Source organism: Neoarius graeffei, chromosome 13 (genome assembly GCF_027579695.1).
Source record: "Neoarius graeffei isolate fNeoGra1 chromosome 13, fNeoGra1.pri, whole genome shotgun sequence".
Lineage (NCBI taxonomy): Eukaryota > Metazoa > Chordata > Actinopteri > Siluriformes > Ariidae > Neoarius > Neoarius graeffei.
The window spans coordinates 9952737-9974601 of NC_083581.1; the positions used below are offsets into that span (position 1 = coordinate 9952737).

A 21865-nucleotide genomic window follows, 5' to 3' on the forward strand; every position below is an offset into this window, starting at 1 on the left:
AAGTGTCCGCAGATCATGCACAGACTTATCCATTATATCCACAGTTTTTTGCCAAGTCTCACACAGGTTTCTTTCAAGTCTACTGTTGGGCCAATAAATCATAAATAAAACAGCTCAGATTTGTTTGTTTAAGTCGTTTGCCACTCCACTTTATTCTCGTGGGTTCACATACCGCTGCCGTTATTATCCCCTTATCACGAGTTTGTTGGTCTTCCAAAATGGCGCAGGGTCTGTTTACTTCCGGTTTCGGGTGACGTCAGTGAAAGGGGTCTATAACCTGGTACAGACATCTGTCCTTACCACAAGGATAATGTTTAATTTGTACACTGTCCCTTTTAAAAATAAAATAAACTCTAAACTCTAAGAAGAGTGTTTGTAGTTTGTATGTACGAACAGAAGTCTCATCTCATCTCATTATCTGTAGCCGCTTTATCCTTCTACAGGGTCGCAGGCAAGCTGGAGCCTATCCCAGCTGACTACGGGCGAAAGGCGGGGTACACCCTGGACAAGTCGCCAGGTCACCACAGGGCTGGCACATAGACACAGACAACCATTCACACTCACATTCACACCTACGGTCAATTTAGAGCCACCAGTTAACCTAACCTGCATGTCTTTGGCCTGTGGGGGAAACCGGAGCACCCGGAGGAAACCCACGCGGACACGGGGAGAACATGCAAACTCTGCACAGAAAGCCCCTCGCCGGCCCCGGGGCTCGAACCCAGGACCTTCTTGCTGTGAGGCGACAGCGCTAACCACTACACCACCGTGCCGCCACGAACAGAAGTGTTCCTAATAAAGTGGGCGGCTAAGGTGAAGTGTCATGCCGACCGAGGCTGTTTTTTTTTTTGTTTGTTTTTTTTTCCCCCCCGACCGAGGCTGTTGTGTTTCCCGCTTGTGGTCTCGTCACTCGTCACTTCCGGAAGGGGCAGTGCTGAAGTAAGTAGCTCGACTACGTAGCTCGATAGGGTATACATGCACTAAGTAGCTCGGCAAAAATCGCATAATCTAGGTCGCGTAGCTCGTTTACGAGAAATCAAGTTCAGTTCAATTTCAGCCTAGCTAAGGTGTTTCCATGGCATTTAGAACTTCGATTTCAGTCGAGCAACGGCAGAAATTCGATTTTCTCTATGTGCATGTAAACGCACTGACTGAATCATTGAAACTGAAAAGGATACCCTGCACAGGCACTCTCAGGTGATCATGTCAGGGCAAAATTAGCCTTTGGTTATTTACTCTTTACATTAATGTTATAGAGGATTTCGACGTGACGTCACAGGTGACGTGACGCCCCGGTGTCCGCCATTTTGAAGGTCAAGCTAGCTAATGTCAACAACAGTAGCTAGTATGTTACTGTAGCAATGTTTACGTTCAGTCATTTGGATGACTGTTAAAACCTTTCAGTCTCAAGTTTTTCCTTTACTGTATTTACTAGTTTACTGAGCTCGCGCGCTCGGGCAGGCTGGGAGCGAGCGCGCTAGCTCGGGCAGGCTGGGAGCTAGCGCGCTCGTTCCCAGCCTGCCCGAGCGCGCGAGCTCAGTAAACTAGTAAATACAGTAAAGGAAAAACTTAACCAAGTTAACAGATTAAGAAGTTATTTCAATGACATTTAATAACATTTTGTTTATCCTGAGGACCGAAAGTAAATGAAAATGTGAACAAACCTTAGCTGTCAGTGAACAATCCTGGTGGAAGCAGGTAAACGTCGTTCTCTAAGCCTGCTAACCTCAATTTTTGCAAATACCTCTCCCTCTGCTCGCCCTGCCCTACGTCGCTGGATAGTGAAGGTGTTTTCTGCATCTCGCTCCTTTTTCTTTTATGTTTTTTCCCTGGTATTTCCCACACGCCTGACTGCAGGTCAGGAAGATCTGCAGCGCTGCAAAGCCAGAAAAAGATAGCCTGGTAACGTGTACGGATCACGTCCACCAGCATCATTGATTTTCTGGTGATATCGCTTCTTACTCGCGTCATCTAGGCCGGATAAAATACTCGACAATGAGACTTCGTCATGATCAACAGTGTATCGCTACCGGTAGTCGCCATATTTGTGACCGTCAAAATGGCGCCGGCTACTTGTTGACATGGCAACGGTCACGTGGGTTGAAAACCTCTATCGAAAACATATTGCTCTCAATGGTGCCTTTTGCCCATGTTCAGGGTGGAAAATAAAGATTTGAGTAAGACAAGTCAATTTGGTGTTTTTAAAAAGAAGGGATCATGGAGAATAAAGAAAAAAATATTTAAAAAAATCTGCGCACATTCCCACAAGGTGTTACGGTGCTCTGAAAATGACATCCAAAATGATTTGTCAGACTTGTGAGGTCTTCTGTTCAAACACTGATAGAGTTTCCTTTCTGTTTTTATTGCTTTTTTTTTTTTGAGTGTGTTTCTACTTATCTCAATAAGGGAAAAAAAAATCAAGAGCCTATGTTGGGTAAAAATATGTTTTCTGACAGCACAGCCAAAAACTCCAATAAAATTTTGATCATCTTTGAGGGAGTGCTATGACCATGCAGGATCAGCCAGACCCAAAATGACAGTTTTGCTACATACTATTCTTATTTATGTGCCAGCATGCAAAATTTGAGCCTCCTACATGGTTTAGTTCTTGAGCTACGGGCTTGTGAACTTGGACCAAAAAAAAAAAAAAGTCTGACCAAAATTGACACCCCCCTCGCACAGTAAAACTGGCTGTAACATGGAAAGTATACATCTTACATTCAAATAAATTTAGTGTTTCTCCTAGGTAGCATGGGTACATCTGGTGATTTTTTTTTTTCCATTCCCCGGTTGAATTGACGTGGAATGACCCCTAATTATTTATTGTCTACTTATCAAGCATTCATTAGGACTTCTTATCATTCAGAGATACTAGTATAGTACTTTTTTTTATCACACTATCACTCTTTCATCCACCTGTATCAGTTTTTGATTATAAATAAATTGCAAACATCATTTCAACAACACTCATTTTAATAAAATTTTTTTCGCTAAACAGTTGAAAACTAACTTTTCATTTTGGACATTCTGTCTACTAAAACACTTTGGATACCAGCTGCGCACGTTGGCGCAAGATGGTTAAGCAGTGGGCTCCGCGCACTATCTCGCACGTTGTCTGTCAAGTGAAACATGGAAGGAATTTACTTCAGACATAATTCAGAGACAGGTCAGAACGAGTTATATGCAATGTATATTGAGGAAAACGTGTTGCTTTTGGTAAATTAACATTAGCAGGTGTGATGCTGAAAGTGCAATTTTTTTTTTTCCCCCAGAGACAGTATATTTTTTCTTTTCGGTACGGCCAAATCTTTTAGTGGTACGCCGGACCGGCCAGGACCGGCTTGCTTTCACCCCTGATTTTACTTCTGTCAAAAATAACACAAAAGAGAGTAGTTACCGGGTGATTCTCATGAAGCTGCAGTGAACATGTCCAGGACGCATTTTCCAAAATCAATACTTAATTCACATAAAATCTGATATTTTGTGTAAAGAAAATAGGGAGCACTGTATGGACAAATGGTTTTCATCATATAAACTAATTTTTATATCAGTTAAACAAAAAATCTCTGGAAATTCTCATTACCGTTGTGTCCGCATCCCTTTTTTTAATGTTTACTTTAAATCATATAAAAATTCCTAATTATATAAAAAAAGTGTAAAGTTATTTTAAAACATCTATATTTATGCATAATATTAATATTTTTTGTGTTGAACAAAAAAAGGTACTTGATTTTAAACAAAATAACTGTGTCCGCACCAAATGTTTCTCATTACCGTTTCATGATTTCACCCCCCTATAAAAAGTACACCGTGCCTTTAAATTGATCAGCTATCCCATGATGCATCCCTTCAGATACAAGATTCAAAATGGAGACAAGGTCAGTTGCTCACTCTTCTCTTACTTTGTGATATTTATGTTAATGTTGCTAAATCTGTCCTCAGTTACACTGTCTATTATCATTACCGTTATGGTTTAATACTCATTACTTTTAAAAATAAAAAAATATATTATTTTATGATTATCACAATATAAGGCTTTAACATGTGGCAAAGTTATAGGTTGCTAGCATGCTAGCATTTCAGGTTTATTTGTGAAATTAGCCAAGAGTATCTCATTACCGTTACTCAATATTCTCATTACCATGCACTGTGAGGGCAATAAATAAATGTCAAAAAAAATATAAAGTAATTGTCATGGACTGTGCTGTTCATTTAATGGGATATTTTGTGGAAATATGGAATAAATTGTCAAAAAATGTTTTTAACTCATGATCTAGCTTCATCATTTACTGTAACGGTGATGAATTATTCTGGATCATGTAAGCCTCAAATAAGAATAAAATTCCATTAAAATATTTTTCCATTAAAAAAAGATCAACATAGTAAAGTTCACACTCTATTTTAGGCTCTCAACTTGAAAAAATACTGAAATGAGGTGAAAAACTTTGTTAATGTGAAGGTCTTCATGAGAATCACCCTACCATTGTTCATGACTAATGTGCATTTATTTCAAGAACCGGAGTATTTTGATACTGTTGTTAAATACATAAATGAGACCAACACAGAGCACCATAATATAATATCAACAAATAATATATTGACCTTTTTTCCCTATCAGCAGGGGGGGTCTGCAGTTTGGGATGTCTGTAAACCAATCAGGATGCTCTTTGTCTAGCATGCGCTTCATGAACTGGCACACGCGCAGTCTCTCTCGCGCATTCCGTCATATGCGTGATGCAGACATTAATGTTTCGCGTGCACACTCTTGCTCGCATGCTCTAGATTCCGGGAGATATTATCCAATTTGCGGGCATCAGGGAGCCACTATCAATATGCGAGAGACTCTGGTGGTTCTCCACTATAGTTGCAAATTGGTTTCACCTCACTTAACAAGTATTCTGAGACCAGGCCTTTAAATAAAATCAGGGTGTCTGTGTTCATATGCCTTCCTATTGATTATAAAAATTAATTGATATTAAATTTTATCCACTCAAATATAATAGTGTTGGTGGAATTTTTCATTGGAAGTACCCAAGGGGGTCCAAAATGCATGTCTCATACATCCCAGAAGGAAAATAAACCCTTGCTGAAAAATATTTATTGGTGTTATTATTTTGTGTCACCCATTTAAATATGATCAATATTGTCCATGCAGCATGAAGAAAAGCACATTTTGAAAATATTTCCAATACTAGTCAGAAATTTTCCCGCCAAGAAATTGATTTTTGGTGTCCCAAGTAATTAAGTCAGTACACTAACAGTACTAACTAGAGACACCTGGGGAAAATGGACAGAACTATTCTAATGAGATGACTGCAGTGGATTGTGGGAATCCCACAAGTTCAAGGGAGGGAAACATTGAATTTCATATTGTGGTAGTTTTCCAGCATTGTTCAGGTTTGTATGGCAATTTTTAACAGAATTTATAATAGCAGTCAATACACTAACACTTCTAGAATGATGTAGGCCCAGCTTTGTCATGAAAACATGTTTGTGCCATGAATGTGAGTTAGAAGACCTTTCAACTCGACTACAATGCACAGGCATCATATACACATCTGCACCCTGGCGACCAGATGATGAACTATTTGTCCATACACTATTGCCACTTTTCCACTACAAACGCGGCTGAGTCGGGCTGAGCCGTGCCGTGCTGAGTCGAGCTGAGTGAGGCTATTGGAGTTGCATTTCGACTACAACCGCGCTGAACCGTGCTGGCTGGAAGTGGGTGGACACATTGGGTGGAGTTAGCGAAAGTGGGTGGACGTCATGTGATGTCGTTAAGCAGCGCAAACAGTGACATCAGTGACCTTTTAAGCAGTAGTCTCACGACCCGAATAGTAAACAATAAACATGGAGGACATGGAGTCGTTAGTGTTGCTGGTCTTGGTGCTGTGGCTTGTTGTCACCGACAACGCCAACAGATACTGGCAAGAGCGTATAGATGAGGCGAGGCGCATAAGGCTTCAGAAATTCTCGTAATTCTTCTTCTTCCGGGTTTGCGGTGTTTACAGATCCCAGCATGCTCGCGGGGCGTGTGTGGGCATGTGAGGACACTCCTCCTCACCAGTCACTGCACAGGGGAGTGTCTGCTCACGCCCCCAGCCTCACTCGGCTCGGTTTGGCTCGCTTCAGCCCTACTCCAAAACGGTGCGAGTTTTAGGGGCTAAGCAGGGCTGAAGCGAGCCGAGTCGTGCTGTTTTTTGGTAGTCGAAATGCGAGCCGTGTCGGGCTGAAGTGAGCTGAAAAAAGGTAGTGGAAAAGGGCCATAACAGTCCATACACTAACACCGGGGTCTGTTTGTGTACTGACTATTGTGAGGAAATGTTAATTAGGCTACTTTATAATTGGTGTCATGAAATGTTGCCTTAGGTTCTTATATGTTTTGTTCCTAATTTTGTTAACACATGGTTAATGTTGTTGCCATTTTTGAGGTTCAAAAATTAAATCTATTACTGTTCTGCTCAAATAATCAACTTCGTTGTCTTATTTTTGAACGTCAGTACACAAACATGCTGTCAGGACACAAACGCTGCACCCTTTTAATACATATATTTATTGTTCTATTGTGATAAATATACATTTTCAAATAGAATTATTTATAATAAGGCGCAGATTTGTAATTGGGGTCAATTACATTTTGATTTTGGTCAGAGATTATGGATTTATTAGGCATTTCAGAGACCTGTTTGTGTACTGACAGAGACAAGGGCAACCTTGACCTTGAAATGACTTTGACCTTTGCCATATCGAGCAATAAGATACTTTGATAAAACTCCAAAATTGGCTACCAGAATTCTGCCTTATGAACTTATCAGTTTGCTCAAGGTCCATATCCCAATTTGCAACTATAGTGGAGAACCACCCACTCCCGGAACTTCCGGGAGACTTGGGATGTTTGTTATATGCATGCGCAGTAGTGAAAAAAACGACAGCCTGACTGTCCTGCCGATAAACACATCGATTAACACAGACACGGCACGCACTTGATATGTAGCGGCTTTAGTTGACGGTGTGTCTGAATCTTCGCTTCATATACATTTTTTATTACTCGACAAATTAAGTCGCCTCGGGCGACCAGACCACCGCAAATTTCGAGCCCTGAAGTGGTTAGCATGGTTGCCTCACAGCAAGAAAGTTCCGGGTTCGAACCCAGCAGCTGGCGAGGGCCTTTCTGTATGGAGTTTGCATGTTCTCCCCGTGTCTGCGTGGGTTTCCTCCGGGTGCTCAGATTTCCCCCACAGTCCAAAGACTGTGTTAGGTTAATGTGGGGCGGCCTTGAGCAAGGTACCGAACCCCTGACTGCCCCCCGGGCGCTCTAGTGTGGCTGCCCACTGCTCTGGGTGTGTGCGCACGTGTGTTCACTGCTTCAGATGGGTTAAATGCAGAGGATGAATTTCACTGTGCTTGAAGTGTGCATGTGACAAACGTTTCTTCTTAATGCAGTGTAAGATTTCTGATTCTCTTTAAGAATGCGTGTTTTTCCTTTGGAACCTCTTTTCTTAAACTTGGCTTCAGAGTGTATTTTGGTCGAAATGCAAGCCTACAAAAAGGCCAAAATATATGCCTTTCACAAAGAATGGCTTATCCGGTTTCCGTGGCTCATATATGACAAAACAACCAAAGTTGTGCGTTGTGTTTACTGCAGTGTGGGTGTTTAAATGTAAATCTGATCTACAGCTATAAACACACTGCCTGTGCTCAGGTCATTGGGGTGACTGCAGACACATTTTGAGGGGAGGGAGTCTGTTCAGATCACAGATTCAATGTACATTTCATTCATGATTGATTGGGATACAGGTAGAAGGAGAGACCGGCCAAAATAGTACTGGGCTACATCAAGGTGAAGCATGCCTCTGCATAAGGTGTGTGTACAACATCGCTATACGTAGTAACCCCAGTAGCTGTAGTTTAAACAGAACTGGCTGAAAAGGTAATGCGTGAAATGTATTGTTGTGGTGTCAGAAGGCACAGCGAAGATTTTGGGTGCACCTAAAATGGAAAGTTCGGTGCACTAGTGCAACCAATGTAAACATTTCATCTGGAGCCCTGACATGGTCATTGTCTCAGTTTAATAAGAGGATGGTACAGAGCCGAATCTAGGGCGTGTAATACGGGTTTTTTATCTGTCTGTCGCACATCCACTTTTTGGGCACGAGAGTGGTATCGCGTATCTATTCATTTTGTCGCGCATTTATAAGTAGAGAGCGTGTAGTCGCGTCTTACTGAATCTTGTGCGTATCAATTTGTCAGCACCAGCTAGCAAGCACTGCGGTAAATATAGTGTTTACACACCAATCGGAAAATATCGGAAAGGACCGAAGTATTCCGAATGGTTTACATACATGTCAACCTTTGGTCAATCAAACCTGTATAACCAACCTCCAAAATCCGTATTTCCCTTATAAAATCCGTATAAGATGCAAATTAAAATAATTTACCTAAAATTTGAACGATAATTAACTGATATATTCCAGTTACTTTTTATTCAATATTAATAACAATAAACCTTCTGAATGAATACAAAGCTCCAATGTTTGACAAAAACACACAGTGTTATCAGCGTAGTTACGAAGGAAATACTTCGTTGTTTGGAGACAGGTTTCACCGAGCGGCTATTATGCACGAGACTTCATATTAGCCACAAAGTCAGGAAAATCTGTTCGTAAAATTACGTTATAATGACCAAATACAATGAAAAGTATTTTTCCAGTCTCACCTGTGAAAGGTAATCCCATGTGATTCTCGTTTGGACAGTAAACCTGTTGGTACAGTTAAACGCAGCACATGAATGAGGCATCTTTGCCACATCCAATATGGCGGCGAGGATGACGTATGATTCTACGCAGAAGGCAGCGTCTATGTTTGTCTATGACTTCCCGGTTGGCGGGATTCTCGCAATGCGGTGTGTGCATGATCAAAAGTGGAACGAAGTCTCGCTACCACAAGATCACGCGCGATTTCATAAGACTCTACTGGCTGTCTGTGGCGTACAGTACGTTTGTAGATGTTATGCGCTCTTTTATCATCGTGGGAATTGATTATAGCTCTACATAAATATTGAAGTTTTTTAAAGAATCCGTATAACTTTATTTATACGCCCGTATACTACGTTTATTGAATCAAATCCGTGTAAAATACGGACATTCCGTATAGGTTGACATGTATGGGTTTATTTAGCAGGTAAATCAGTTTTGTGAACTATTATATCATTGGTCGCTGAACCGGAAGACGGTGTATCTCAACCAATCGTGTGAAGTGTTTTAAAAATACCCAAAAGCACACGGCATATCGTTCTGTCTCATCCAAACATAACGTCAAAACGCGTGGTCACGTTGAAAGACCTTTGGACGAAAAAAGAAAAAAGGAAACAAAACGAAGACACAGAAGTGAGTATTATGTTATTAATCATATTGAAATAGTAAAGGTGCTTAGTTGATATACAAGTTTGTGTACAAATATGATCTTAGAGTAATTATATGACAGTGTGAAGACATACTAAGTCATTTGATTCTGATTGAGAATGGTTTTTGAAGTTTGAATTTGATATTTTCCTAATGCCAATATACAATTAGTTTGATAATGTTTGGTATTATGTAAGTTTTATTTGAAAATATTATGAAATGTATTTAATCTGTTCTTGTGTAATTGTAGGTACTGTAAGATTGTAAATGATAGAGATTATATACTTTTTAGGAAGTCTGAATTTTGAGATTATCTCCAGTCATTTATGTCAAAATCTAGTTTAAACGTAGGTAGATTGTTTCATGTTTTTCACTTTCATGAAAGGTGGTCTGAACAAAACAAATATGATAGCATTTTTAAATATTTGATGGTGATTTTATTTTATTCAGAAAGTCAGATTTTTCATCTTATTATTAATTAATAGTGGCAAGACTACATGGATTTTAGACTTAACTATATCAAATGATGTAATATTAACCTAGTCATATTTGAAATGCAACATTATACTACTGGTGGTCAAATTGGTAAAAATAGGCGAGTCACGTGATTTATAGTAAAACAATCTGTGGTTGGTTGAAGAGAGCAACTGGACTTGCTTGACGATTCTTGAAAACGTTTCACCTCTCCTCCGAAAGGCTTCCTCAGTTCTGTCTGACTACTAGGGAGTATCCAGTATTTATCCTCTCATGGATCATCATAGAATCAGAATCAGAATGCTGATGGCTGCATTGTAGGTGGCTGATAAGATGTCAAAGACACCCACCTCTGTTCAATGATGGTCGTTCCAGGTTGACAAAAATGAACGATCCACTCTGGCTAAGATGTCTGCCAGTTTTCTGGAAGTCCTCTCATACTCCCGCACCAGTCGAAGGGATCTCATCCCAAAGTGCGTAGAAACATATCTATGAAGAAACTCAGTCGTCCAGGTACATAGTAATCTGTGGTTGGTTGAAGAGAGCAACAGGACTTGCTTGACGATTCTTGAAAACGTTTCGCCTCTCATCCGAAAGGCATCCTCAGATCCCTTCGACTGGTGCGGGAGTATGAGAGGACTTCCAGAAAACTGGCAGACATCTTAGCCAGAGTGGATCGTTCATTTTTGTCAACCTGGAACAACCATCATTGAACAGAGGTGGGTGTCTTTGACATCTTATCAGCCGCCCACAATGCAGCCATCAGCATTCTGATTCGGATTCTATGATGATCCATGAGAGGATAAATGCTGGATACTCCCTAGTAGTCAGAACTGAGGATGCCTTTTGGAGGAGAGGTGAAACGTTTTCAAGAATCGTCAAGCAAGTCCAGTTGCTCTCTTCAACCAACCACAGATTACTATGTACCTGGACGACTGAGTTTCTTCATAGATATGTTTATAGTAAAACAGTAATCTAGTCATACAACCCCCATTCCAAAAAAGTTGGGACAAAGTACAAATTGTAAATAAAAACGGAATGCAATAATTTACAAATCTCAAAAACTGATATTGTATTCACAATAGAACATAGACAACATATCAAATGTCGAAAGTGAGACATTTTGAAATTTCATGCCAAATATTGGCTCATTTGAAATTTCATGACAGCAACACATCTCAAAAAAGTTGGGACAGGGGCAATAAGAGGCTGGAAAAGTTAAAGGTACAAAAAAGGAACAGCTGGAGGACCAAATTGCAACTCATTAGGTCAATTGGCAATAGGTCATTAACATGACTGGGTATAAAAAGAGCATCTTGGAGTGGCAGCGGCTCTCAGAAGTAAAGATGGGAAGAGGATCACCAATCCCCCTAATTCTGCACTGACAAATAGTGGAGCAATATCAGAAAAGAGTTTGACAGTGTAAAATTGCAAAGAGTTTGAACATATCATCATCTGCAGTGCATAATATCATCAAAAGATTCAGAGAATCTGGAAGAATCTCTGTGCGTAAGGGCCAAGGCCGGAAAACCATACTGGGTGCCCGTGATCTTCGGGCCCTTAGACGGCACTGCATCACATACAGGCATGCTTCTGTATTGGAAATCACAAAATGGGCTCAGGAATATTTCCAGAGAACATTATCTGTGAACACAATTCACTGTACCATCCGCCGTTGCCAGCTAAAACTCTATAGTTCAAAGAAGAAGCCGTATCTAAACACGATCCAGAAGCGCAGACGTCTTCTCTGGGCCAAGGCTCATTTAAAATGGACTGTGGCAAAGTGGAAAACTGTTCTGTGGTCAGACGAATCAAAATTTGAAGTTCTTTATGGAAATCAGGGACGCCGTGTCATTCAGACTAAAGAGGAGAAGGACGACCCAAGTTGTTATCGGCGCTCAGTTCAGAAGCCTGCATCTCTGATGGTATGGGGTTGCATTAGTGCGTGTGGCATGGGCAGCTTACACATCTGGAAAGACACCATCAATGCTGAAAGGTATATCCAGGTTCTAGAGCAACATATGCTCCCATCCAGACGACGTCTCTTTCAGGGAAGACTTTGCATTTTCCAACATGACAATGCCAAACCACATACTGCATCAATTACAGCATCATGGCTGCATAGAAGAAGGGTCCGGGTACTGAACTGGCCAGCCTGCAGTCCAGATCTTTCACCCATAGAAAACATTTGGCGCATCATAAAACGGAAGATACGATAAAAAAGACCTAAGACAGTTGAGCAACTAGAATCCTACATTAGACAAGAATGGGTTAACATTCCTATCCCTAAACTTGAGCAACTTGTCTCCTCAGTCCCCAGACGTTTACAGACTGTTGTAAAGAGAAAAGGGGATGTCTCACAGTGGGAAACATGGCCTTGTCCCAACTTTTTTGAGATGTGTTGTTGTCATGAAATTTAAAATCACCTAATTTTTCTCTTTAAATGATACATTTTCTCAGTTTAAACATTTGATATGTCATCTATGTTCTATTCTGAATAAAATATGGAATTTTGAAACTTCCACATCATTGCATTCCGTTTTTATTTACAATTTGTACTTTGTCCCAACTTTTTTGGAATCGGGGTTGTATAACAGAAAACTAGTCATATTTGTAAGGTTTTGCAGTAATTCTTCATATAGTTTTTGATCTAAAATCTTTTTACATTTTTAAAGTTCAAATCTGATCATAATGTTTGTGCAATACTATAAACTGTGGATAAGTGTTTGCTGATATGGTTTTCATATCACTGTATTAAAGGATATGTATAGTACCATAATTATGATATATAGATTAACATCTGATATGAATGTTTGTTACATGTATTTAGTTTGATTAATAAAACTGTTCTGTTTATAGACGTACTCTTGAAAATATCTACCAATGTATTACTCATTTCTCTGTCCCCACTAACTGGAACAAATGAGGGATATTTTTACCCGTGTTAATATTTTCTGTCCCCTGTTTCTACAACTAGTGAGGGATCTGTCCCCTATTTTCAAATTCCTAGATTAGGCTCTGATGGTATACAGTACCAGTCAAAAGTTTGGAAACGCCTTCAAATTCCATGTTTTTATTTTTTTTCCTACATTGTAGAACAATACTGAACTCATCAAAACGGTGAAATAACATATGGAATTATATGGTAAACAAAAAAGGTGTTGAAACATGTTTCATCTTTTAGATTCTTCAAAGTCGTCACTATTTACCTTGATAACAGCTTTGCACACTATTGGCATTATCTGAATCAGCTTCGTGAGGTCGTCACCTGGAATGCTTCTCAATTAACAGGTGTGTCTTGTCAAAAATGGAATTTCTTGCCTTCTTAATGCATTTGACACCATCAACCAGTAAAGAGTAAATAATAAAAATACAGTAAATAGCCCTGTTCAACTGTAGTAATCCATATTGTGTCAAGAACCACTCGACTAAGTAAAGAGAAATAACAGTCATTAGTTTAAGACACAAAGTGTCTTTTAGTTAATTAAAATAAAGAAAAAACATCGAATTGGAAGGCGTTTCCAAACTTTTGACTGGTACTGTACTTACAGACTGTTGCAAATGCGAGTTGCTAGGGTGAAAGTGTCAGTCGATCGAGAAATATTTGGTTTGGTTAAATATTTAGTGAAGCTTAATGATTCAATTCTTAGCTTGCAACTGGAAGTCTGTAGTTTAAATGAATTAACGTAAATCATGCTTACCAGACGTATTCCTCAATCAGCAAAAATAAATTGGTAGAGGATTTTCTCTCCTCCGTTTTGCGGTTGCTACAGTTAAATGAAACACCTGTACGTCGTGCATTCGTCACTAGCAATGAGTGACGATTGATCAAGCTTCGCACTAATCGCAAACTGACATCCATTTGTCAATAGGTCTTTTGGCCCTTTTCCACTACCCTTTTTCAGCTCGCTTCAGCTCACTTCAGCCCGACACGGCTCGCGTTTCGACTACCAAAGAACAGCACGACTCGGCTCGCTTCAGCCCTGCTTAGCCCCTAAAACTCGCACTGTTTTGGAGTGGGGCTGAAGCGAGCCAAAGCGAGCCGAGTGAGGCTGGGGGCGTGAGCAGACACTCCCCTGTGCACTGATTGGTGAGGAGGAGTGTCCTCACATGCCCCCACACGCCCCGCGAGCGCGCTGGGATCTGTAAACACCGTAAACCCGGAAGAAGAATAATTACGAATTACAAGAATTTCTGAAGCCTTATGCGCCTCGCCTCATCTATACGCTCTTGCCAGTATCTGTTGGCGTTGTCGGTGACAACAAGCCACAGCACCAAGACCAGCAACACTAACGACTCCATGTTTATTGTTTACTATTCGGGTCGTGAGACTACCGCTTAAAAGATCACTGATGTCACTGTTTGCGCTGCTTAACGACATCACGTGACGTCCACCCACTTTCGCTAACTCCACCCAATGTGTCCACCCACTTCCAGCCAGCACGGTTCAGCGCGGTTGTAGTCGAAATGCAACTCCAACAGCCCCACTCAGCCCAACTCAGCACGGCACGGCTCAGCCTGACTCAGCCGCGTTTGTAGTGGAAAAGCGGCATTTGACTCAAGTGACCACTTGTTTATTTCTTCCATGTCCAGGTCATTTCCGTCCTGAGCTGATACGGCCGGCTCCACCATTATTCCAAGCGAGTGAGGCAGAGCTGGCGTGGCTGAGTCCTGCTGAGCCAGAACACCGTGTGCAGTGGGATCGATCCATGTGTGTTCGCGCCGCCACCGGCCTCGAGACCAAACGCATCATGGCTAAAGCCTTCAAGAGCCCACTCTCAGCACCTCAACAAAACCAGGTACCGCACTTATCTAGCCTCTGAGATGGAAAATCAGTATTACTGGATAAAAAATTAAACAGAGACTGTTAAGAACCTGACACTTTTTTTTTTTTTTTTTGTATTAATCAAAAACTAATGCTACTTTTTCTACTACTATGTCAAGACCACTATTGGACCAAAAGCATTCTGATACATTTTAGAGTGTCTTTTTGCTGATTAGATTCATTGTGTCATTGTCCTTTTCTTAGCTGGTAGCTGAATTGGATAAAGACCCAAAGCTGGTGTACCACATCGGCCTCACTCCCGCTAAACTGCCTGATCTGGTGGAAAACAACCCACTGGTGGCCATCGAGATGCTGCTGAAGCTCATGTCCTCCAGCCAGATTACAGAATATTTCTCTGTCCTAGTCAACATGGACATGTCCTTACACTCTATGGAGGTGGTCAACAGGTACACGACTTCCTAACGGTTTTCGGAGGCATGTGCTGATATTTAATTAGAAAATGTATCTTCAAAGACTGTGTTTTACAACCCCGATTCCAAAAAAGTTGGGTCAAAGTACAAATTGTAAATAAAAATGAAATGCAATAATTTACAAATCTCAAAAACTGATATTGTATTCACAATAGAACATAGACAACATATCAAATGTCGAAAGTGAGACATTTTGAAATTTCATGCCAAATATTGGCTCATTTGAAATTTCATGACAGCAAAACATCTCAAAAAAGTTGGGACAGGGGCAATAAGAGGCTGGAAAAGTTAAAAGGTACAAAAAAGGAACAGCTGGAGGACCAAATTGCAACTCATTAGGTCAATTGGCAATAGGTCATTAACATGACTGGGTATAAAAAGAGTATCTTGGAGTGGCAGCGGCTCTCAGAAGTAAAGATGGGAAGAGGATCACCAATCCCCCTAATTCTGTGCCGACAAATAGTGGAGCAATATCAGAAAGGAGTTCGACAGTGTAAAATTGCAAAGAGTTTGAACATATCATCATCTACAGTGCATAATATCATCAAAAGATTCAGAGAATCTGGAAGAATCTCTGTGCGTAAGGGTCAAGGCCGGAAAACCATACTGGGTGCCTGTGATCTTCGGGCCCTTAGACGGCACTGCATCACATACAGGCATGCTTCTGTATTGGAAATCACAAAATGGGCTCAGGAATATTTCCAGAGAACATTATCTGTGAACACAATTCACCGTGCCATCCGCCGTTGCCAGCTAAAACTCTATAGTTCAAAGAAGAAGCCGTATCTAAACATGATCCAGAAGCGCAGACGTCTTCTCTGGGCCAAGGCTCATTTAAAATGGACTGTGGCAAAGTGGAAAACTGTTCTGTGGTCAGACGAATCAAAATTTGAAGTTCTTTATGGAAATCAGGGATGCCGTGTCATTCGGACTAAAGAGGAGGAGGACGACCCGAGTTATCAGCGCTCAGTTCAGAAGCCTGCATCTCTAATGGTATGGGGTTGCATTAGTGCGTGTGGCATGGGCAGCTTACACATCTGGAAAGACACCATCAGTGCTGAAAGGTATATTCAGGTTCTAGAGCAACATATGCTCCCATCCAGACGACGTCTCTTTCAGGGAAGACCTTGCATTTTCCAACATGACAATGCCAAACCACATACTGCATCAATTACAGCATCATGGCTGCATAGAAGAAGGGTCCGGGTACTGAACTGGCCAGCCTGCAGTCCAGATCTTTCACCCATAGAAAACATTTGGCGCATCATAAAACGGAAGATACGACAAAAAAGACCTAAGACAGTTGAGCAGCTAGAGTCCTACATTAGACAAGAATGGGTTAACATTCCTGTCCGTAAACTTGAGCCACTTGTCTCCTCAGTCCCCAGACGTTTACAGACTGTTGTAAAGAGGAAAGGGGATGTCTCACAGTGGTAAACATGGCCTTGTCCCAACTTTTTTGAGATGTGTTGTTGTCATGAAATTTAAAATCACCTAATTTTTCTCTTTAAATGATACATTTTCTCAGTTTAAACATTTGATATGTCATCTATGTTCTATTCTGAATAAAATATGGAATTTTGAAACTTCCACATCATTGCATTCCGTTTTTATTTACAATTTGTACTTTGTCCCAACTTTTTTGGAATCGGGGTTGTAATATTAGGGCTAGGTGTGTGATCAATAATACTTTTATTGTAGATTATTTTTTGCATATTTTGTGTACTGCTATGTTGTTACTCATTAGTATGTTTGTGTAGTTTGAATCTCATGGGTATGTCATGTGGCGTCTGCGTTTCAGGTTGACGACCGCAGTAGATCTTCCTCCTGAGTTCATCCACCTGTACATCTCTAATTGCATCTCAACCTGTGAGCAAATCAAGGACAAGTACATGCAGGTCAGTTTCACTTGGTTCGGTGACTATTTCTAGTGCACACTTCACCTCTTACCCTTGACCGACTCCCCATCACTGAATACCAAGCAAAGACACAGATTGATCAGGTGGTGTTGATTTTAATTTTCTATAAAAGCAATTCTGGCTGTATGGCAAATCACAGGTTTTTATCAAAGCACATATATTCTGAAATGTTTTGTTTATAGACCCCTTCGCATGTTTGTAAACAAACCGACCATTGCCAGGATGCGCGCGCAGCCTGGACCCAGAAACAATGGCGCTGCCCATAGACCGGCATTATGAGCTGTCAGATTATGCCAAACAATTGTCGTTACAAGATCGAGAATGCTACATAAATAAGTTAACTCTAACAAGTGGACATCGCCTACCGGATCCGCATTTAACTAAAGAGTGGACGGACGATGTTAGTAAGTTCCCTGGTATACAATGGCCAGATATATACTCGTACCTTATTGACAAGACTTCAGTGTACACCCACGAAAAACTTCGTGCCTACAAGTCTTTAGATGCATATGATTATGTGCGGGCATGTACAACTTGATTAACAATGGGGCATTCATATTCATTTTGTTTTAATCAAATTATGCCAGTGATGTGATGGCAATGTGGCTTTAGCTACAACAGCAAATACCAACACTGAACAGCAATTTGCAGGAGGTGATGGCATGAAAGGAATGATAGTGTAAAGAGTGCAGCTAAGAGAAATCAGAGCTGCGTAAAAAGCGAGAGGCAGAGACCAGAAATGAAACTGAACGGGGCGGGAGCTAGGTTAGAGCAGTCAACGTAAGTTGGCATTTAGAGTGAGGGCACACAATTTTACCTTTCCATCCTTGCTTTAAAATTGTGATTTTCGGCATACACAAATAATGATGGCACAAAATCTGGACTGCTTGAGTCAAGCGAGAGCTCTCCTACAAACAAAATTGCATGCAAAGCTAAGTTAACATGCTAACAATATTCATTACATTGTGTAACTATGACCCAGCTAATCAGACAAACGTTACCAAAGTTTTTTGCTACATCAATAAACGAAGACTAGAAAGAATAAAAAAGAAAGATTTAATAAATAGCCTGATCTTACCTGTGATGAAGTGGGTGCTGCAAACCCGCACATTTTTGATAGTGCTTTCATCCCAGTCTACACGTTTGATGGCTTGTAGCCATAGACGTCGGCGATTTTTTTTTTTTTTTTGGAATGGGTGAGATCCTACTGGAATTCTGTACATTTTAACCCCATCACTGCTACGATTCTGACACCCGACAACACAGCTAGGCATTTCTGAGTCTTTTTTGGGTCCAGGCTGCGCGCGCAATTTCCTCTTACGTATGAATGACGTTTACTGCGAAGGGATCTATAGTAACAGCAGCTCTTGTACAGGGCCTTGTATGGCAGATGCACCACATAATCTAAGTATGCTGTTATTTAACAAGGAAAATGTGTGACAGCTGATGTGATGAAGTTTTCTGTCAGGAGATATTTATTTAAGTTGTCTCAAGTGTCGAGGTTTTTATTGATTGTTCCTATAAGAAAGTACACTCTCCTTTAATTTTATGTTTTTATTTTATTTATGTTTTGGGTTTTTTAGGGCCAAAATAACAATTCTGTGGTCCTCACCAACTTCTATAAACAAACACATCACTTCAGGTGACAACAGAACCACAACAGATTTCAATACGTAGTCATTTTACTGGAAAAGTAACCCGACATTCAGAAACCAGGTGGGAAAGAAATAAGTTTACCCTTCCAACTTCAACAGTTTTAATTAATAATAATAAGCATCATTATTTATTATTATTATTCGTTTTCACCCGTTTTTTGGATCCACTACTCCTCCTAGGGCTTTCGAGATAGAGACACCGTTCCAACGCTGAAATGTAGGGCCCAATCTAGAATGGTGTGCAGGGATGTGATTTTTCCGCGAATTCGCGGAATTCCGCTTTTTTCACCTCAAAACTTGAAGAAAAATTTTTTTCTGATTTTTCCCTCATCCACATTCGTATCCTATTTGTTCCGACTTTGTTTGAAAGATGGCAGTCTCGGATTTGCATCTTTACGCCTCAGTCACGGAGGCTGCCATCTTTCAACTCTTTGTTTGAAGCGAGCTTACGTACAGCTATCTAACAAGCGCGTTCATTGGTTGTTAGAGCGATGAGCCAATCACGTACCTCGTTTCATCTCAATGACATAATTGCGTGACGTGATAAATGAGATGAAACGAGGTACGTGATTGGCTCATCGCTCTGTAACAACCAATGAACACGCTTGTTAGATAGCTGTACGTAAGCTTGCTTCAAACAAAGAGTTGAAAGATGGCAGCCTCCGTGATCGAGCGTAAAAATGCAAATCGAGTTAAAGAAATCGACAGAATAGTGAAAAAAAAGTTCCGCTGGGAATGGTTGGAGAAAAACCGCGGCTCGCCTCGGGGCGAATTACGTCACAAGGCGCGGGGCTAGCGGGCCCTGCTCGCGCTGGTTCTTTGGGGGGGGGGGGGGTGTGTGAGTGTGTGTGAGTGAGAGTGTGTGTGTGAGAGTGAGCGAGAGAGTGTGTGTCAGAGTTGCATGTTGACCATTAAATTGGCTTGAATTTGTTAATCATGACAAGTTTTTTCTTGTGTGTTTGCTTGCCATTTTAGTACAATTTTTAAGTCAGAAAACCCCAGAACCCAGGAGCTTCGGGGGGCTTCCCCCCCCTTGTCCCCCCACCAGGCCGCTGCCCTGGACCAGCTGGGGGCCTGTGGCCCCCAGCCCCCCGGCTAAAATTTTCAGATAATTTCACCAGCCCCAAATCACATCCCTGGGTGTGCTTGTTAAAATGGTTGCACTACCCCTTGTTCATTCGGTATTCCTGTTTTTCGGCAAAATTCCATGCCGTTGAAATGAATGGGTAGAACTTTGGAGTGATGACATCATAAGGAGCTCCTCCACTCTAGACGTTAGAGCGGGAGCAGCAGAAAAAAAAATTCAAACTGCGATTTTACAGCCAAAATCCATGTTTTAAACCCTGTAAAACCTCTGAATTAAATTGAAAAACATATAAAAGGGTGGAGAGGAGAGCACAGTGAAATCTCTCTTCAAAATGATGTGAAGGAGTTAGGGTTGGGCGGTATCCAAATTTTGATACCTTTAAACTGTCTCTGTGTTTTCCCGGGGTATACGGTATTACCGAGAAAAAAAATATTTTGTTTCGGCAAAATGTACTATTTAAAAGCAGCATAGCGAAATGTGTGCATTGTGGTATGGATTAAGCAGCAAAGCGAATTTTGTGCATTGGTGAATGGATTAAGAGATATTTCAAAGCATCACGCAACTCTTCCTTCATCTTGAAAATAGCATTCAACTGTCGTTTACACATGTCTGCGTTGAAACGCCATTTGCAGCACTATTTCACCTACTCCATCAAAAAAAAGTACACGATGAGCAGGATCATACCCTTTCAAGCATGGGAAATAAAAGAAAAGAAAAAGAATCAAGCAACACCCAAGTCCGTTTAGACTGCGCGATAAACCATATTCTTCAGCGCAAATGAGGCGAACCTAATTCAAATGCGTGATAGCTGCACAAGGCAAAATCATATGGGCCCACGTCATGCCATGGCGGGGAAATTAATAATCAAATGGCCTTACCTTGCTTAAAACGTTGTCTTGATCTAACATAACTTGTTCCCCTCTCGCGCCATGACCGTCTTCTTACATACTTTACACACAGCTTCATCTGTGTTTGCTGGCTCTCCCTTTTCGTTTGGTTTGAAACCAAAATACTGCCACACTGCCGATGTTGTATTTTTTTTTGCCACTAACTCGTTATCTTGACTTGCCATCTTTCAACCGCGGTCTCAGTCTCTTGCGAAGCTTTCTGTCAGACTCCAAATGTCACGCAGGGTTGCCATGGTAACGATATAAACAACCCTGCACGCGATGAGAACTTCTTTAGGAAATTGATAGAATTAGTGAAAATACGATCACACAGTTATTCGGGATGATCTTCAATTTATTATTTTATATTATGACCTCATGTACTCCATATTTATTTAGATATTATATATATATTTTTAAAATGACGGTAATGAGACCAATACCGTTGGTACTTTTGGATACCTCGGGATACCTTCTTACCGTAATACCGCCCAACCCTAGAAGGAGTGTGACGGGCTGAGCCGTGATGCGGACATAGCGCGCAGGCAGCCATTTGCCGGCATTTTTAAATCACTGCTGTCCTGTCCTGTAAATCTTTGTCTAGTCTCAAAAAGTAAAATAATTCACACTGGCTGTTTAAAAACTTCATTTATTGGTTACAACTTTTGTTATTACAACTCCGGTAGCAATTCACTCACCAGGCATTCAAAACGTTCTTCCGTGTCTTGTTTGGGGAAACAGATGGACTGTTCCACTGGGGGGGAAATGGAGGGGTTTCCCGGGTTCTTTGTGGGGCAGCCCATTGTGATGGGGGTGTTTTAGGGGTAATGACTTAAAAGCTATTTGGAGGGTTCAATAAGGTATTTTTATGCATGTCAGTTATTGTATGTATTTTTGTGTTATGTTTTTTCTTATTTGATTTATTATTTGGTAATAATTATGTTGTTTAGTTAATTGATTATTTTTGACAGTGGGGCTATCCAGTGGGTGGGGCTATAGTTAGCAATGCTCTGTATTAGGCCCAAGAGCCTCAGTAGGTGAGGGCTGGCGGTGAAGTGAACGTGTCTTGTTAATTGAAGTTGCTCTTGATAGTAGGTCAGGGTCTGAGGACTTAAGGCCTCTGCATGCTCTTGCGACAAGGCTTTCGCAGATAGCTTATCGCAGACAGTTGTAATTTATCGTT

General features: G+C 41.0%; 1 protein-coding gene across 2 annotated transcripts in view; it reads left to right on the plus strand.

Annotated features, from left to right (window-relative positions):
- Positions 1-21865, plus strand: part of cnot11 (CCR4-NOT transcription complex, subunit 11) — a 64661-nt gene that overhangs the window by 22940 nt on the left and 19856 nt on the right. Inside the window, exons 4-7 of one of the 2 annotated variants that reach the window (XM_060937236.1) lie at positions 14472-14677; positions 14908-15110; positions 16936-17032; positions 18637-18781. In XM_060937236.1, the coding sequence (XP_060793219.1) occupies positions 14472-14677; positions 14908-15110; positions 16936-17032; positions 18637-18699 (569 nt within the window). In that variant the 3' untranslated portion in view covers positions 18700-18781. Of the gene's footprint in view, positions 1-14471; positions 14678-14907; positions 15111-16935; positions 17033-18636; positions 18782-21865 lie in introns of those variants that run through there. The other variant, XM_060937235.1, reaches the window with a different exon arrangement.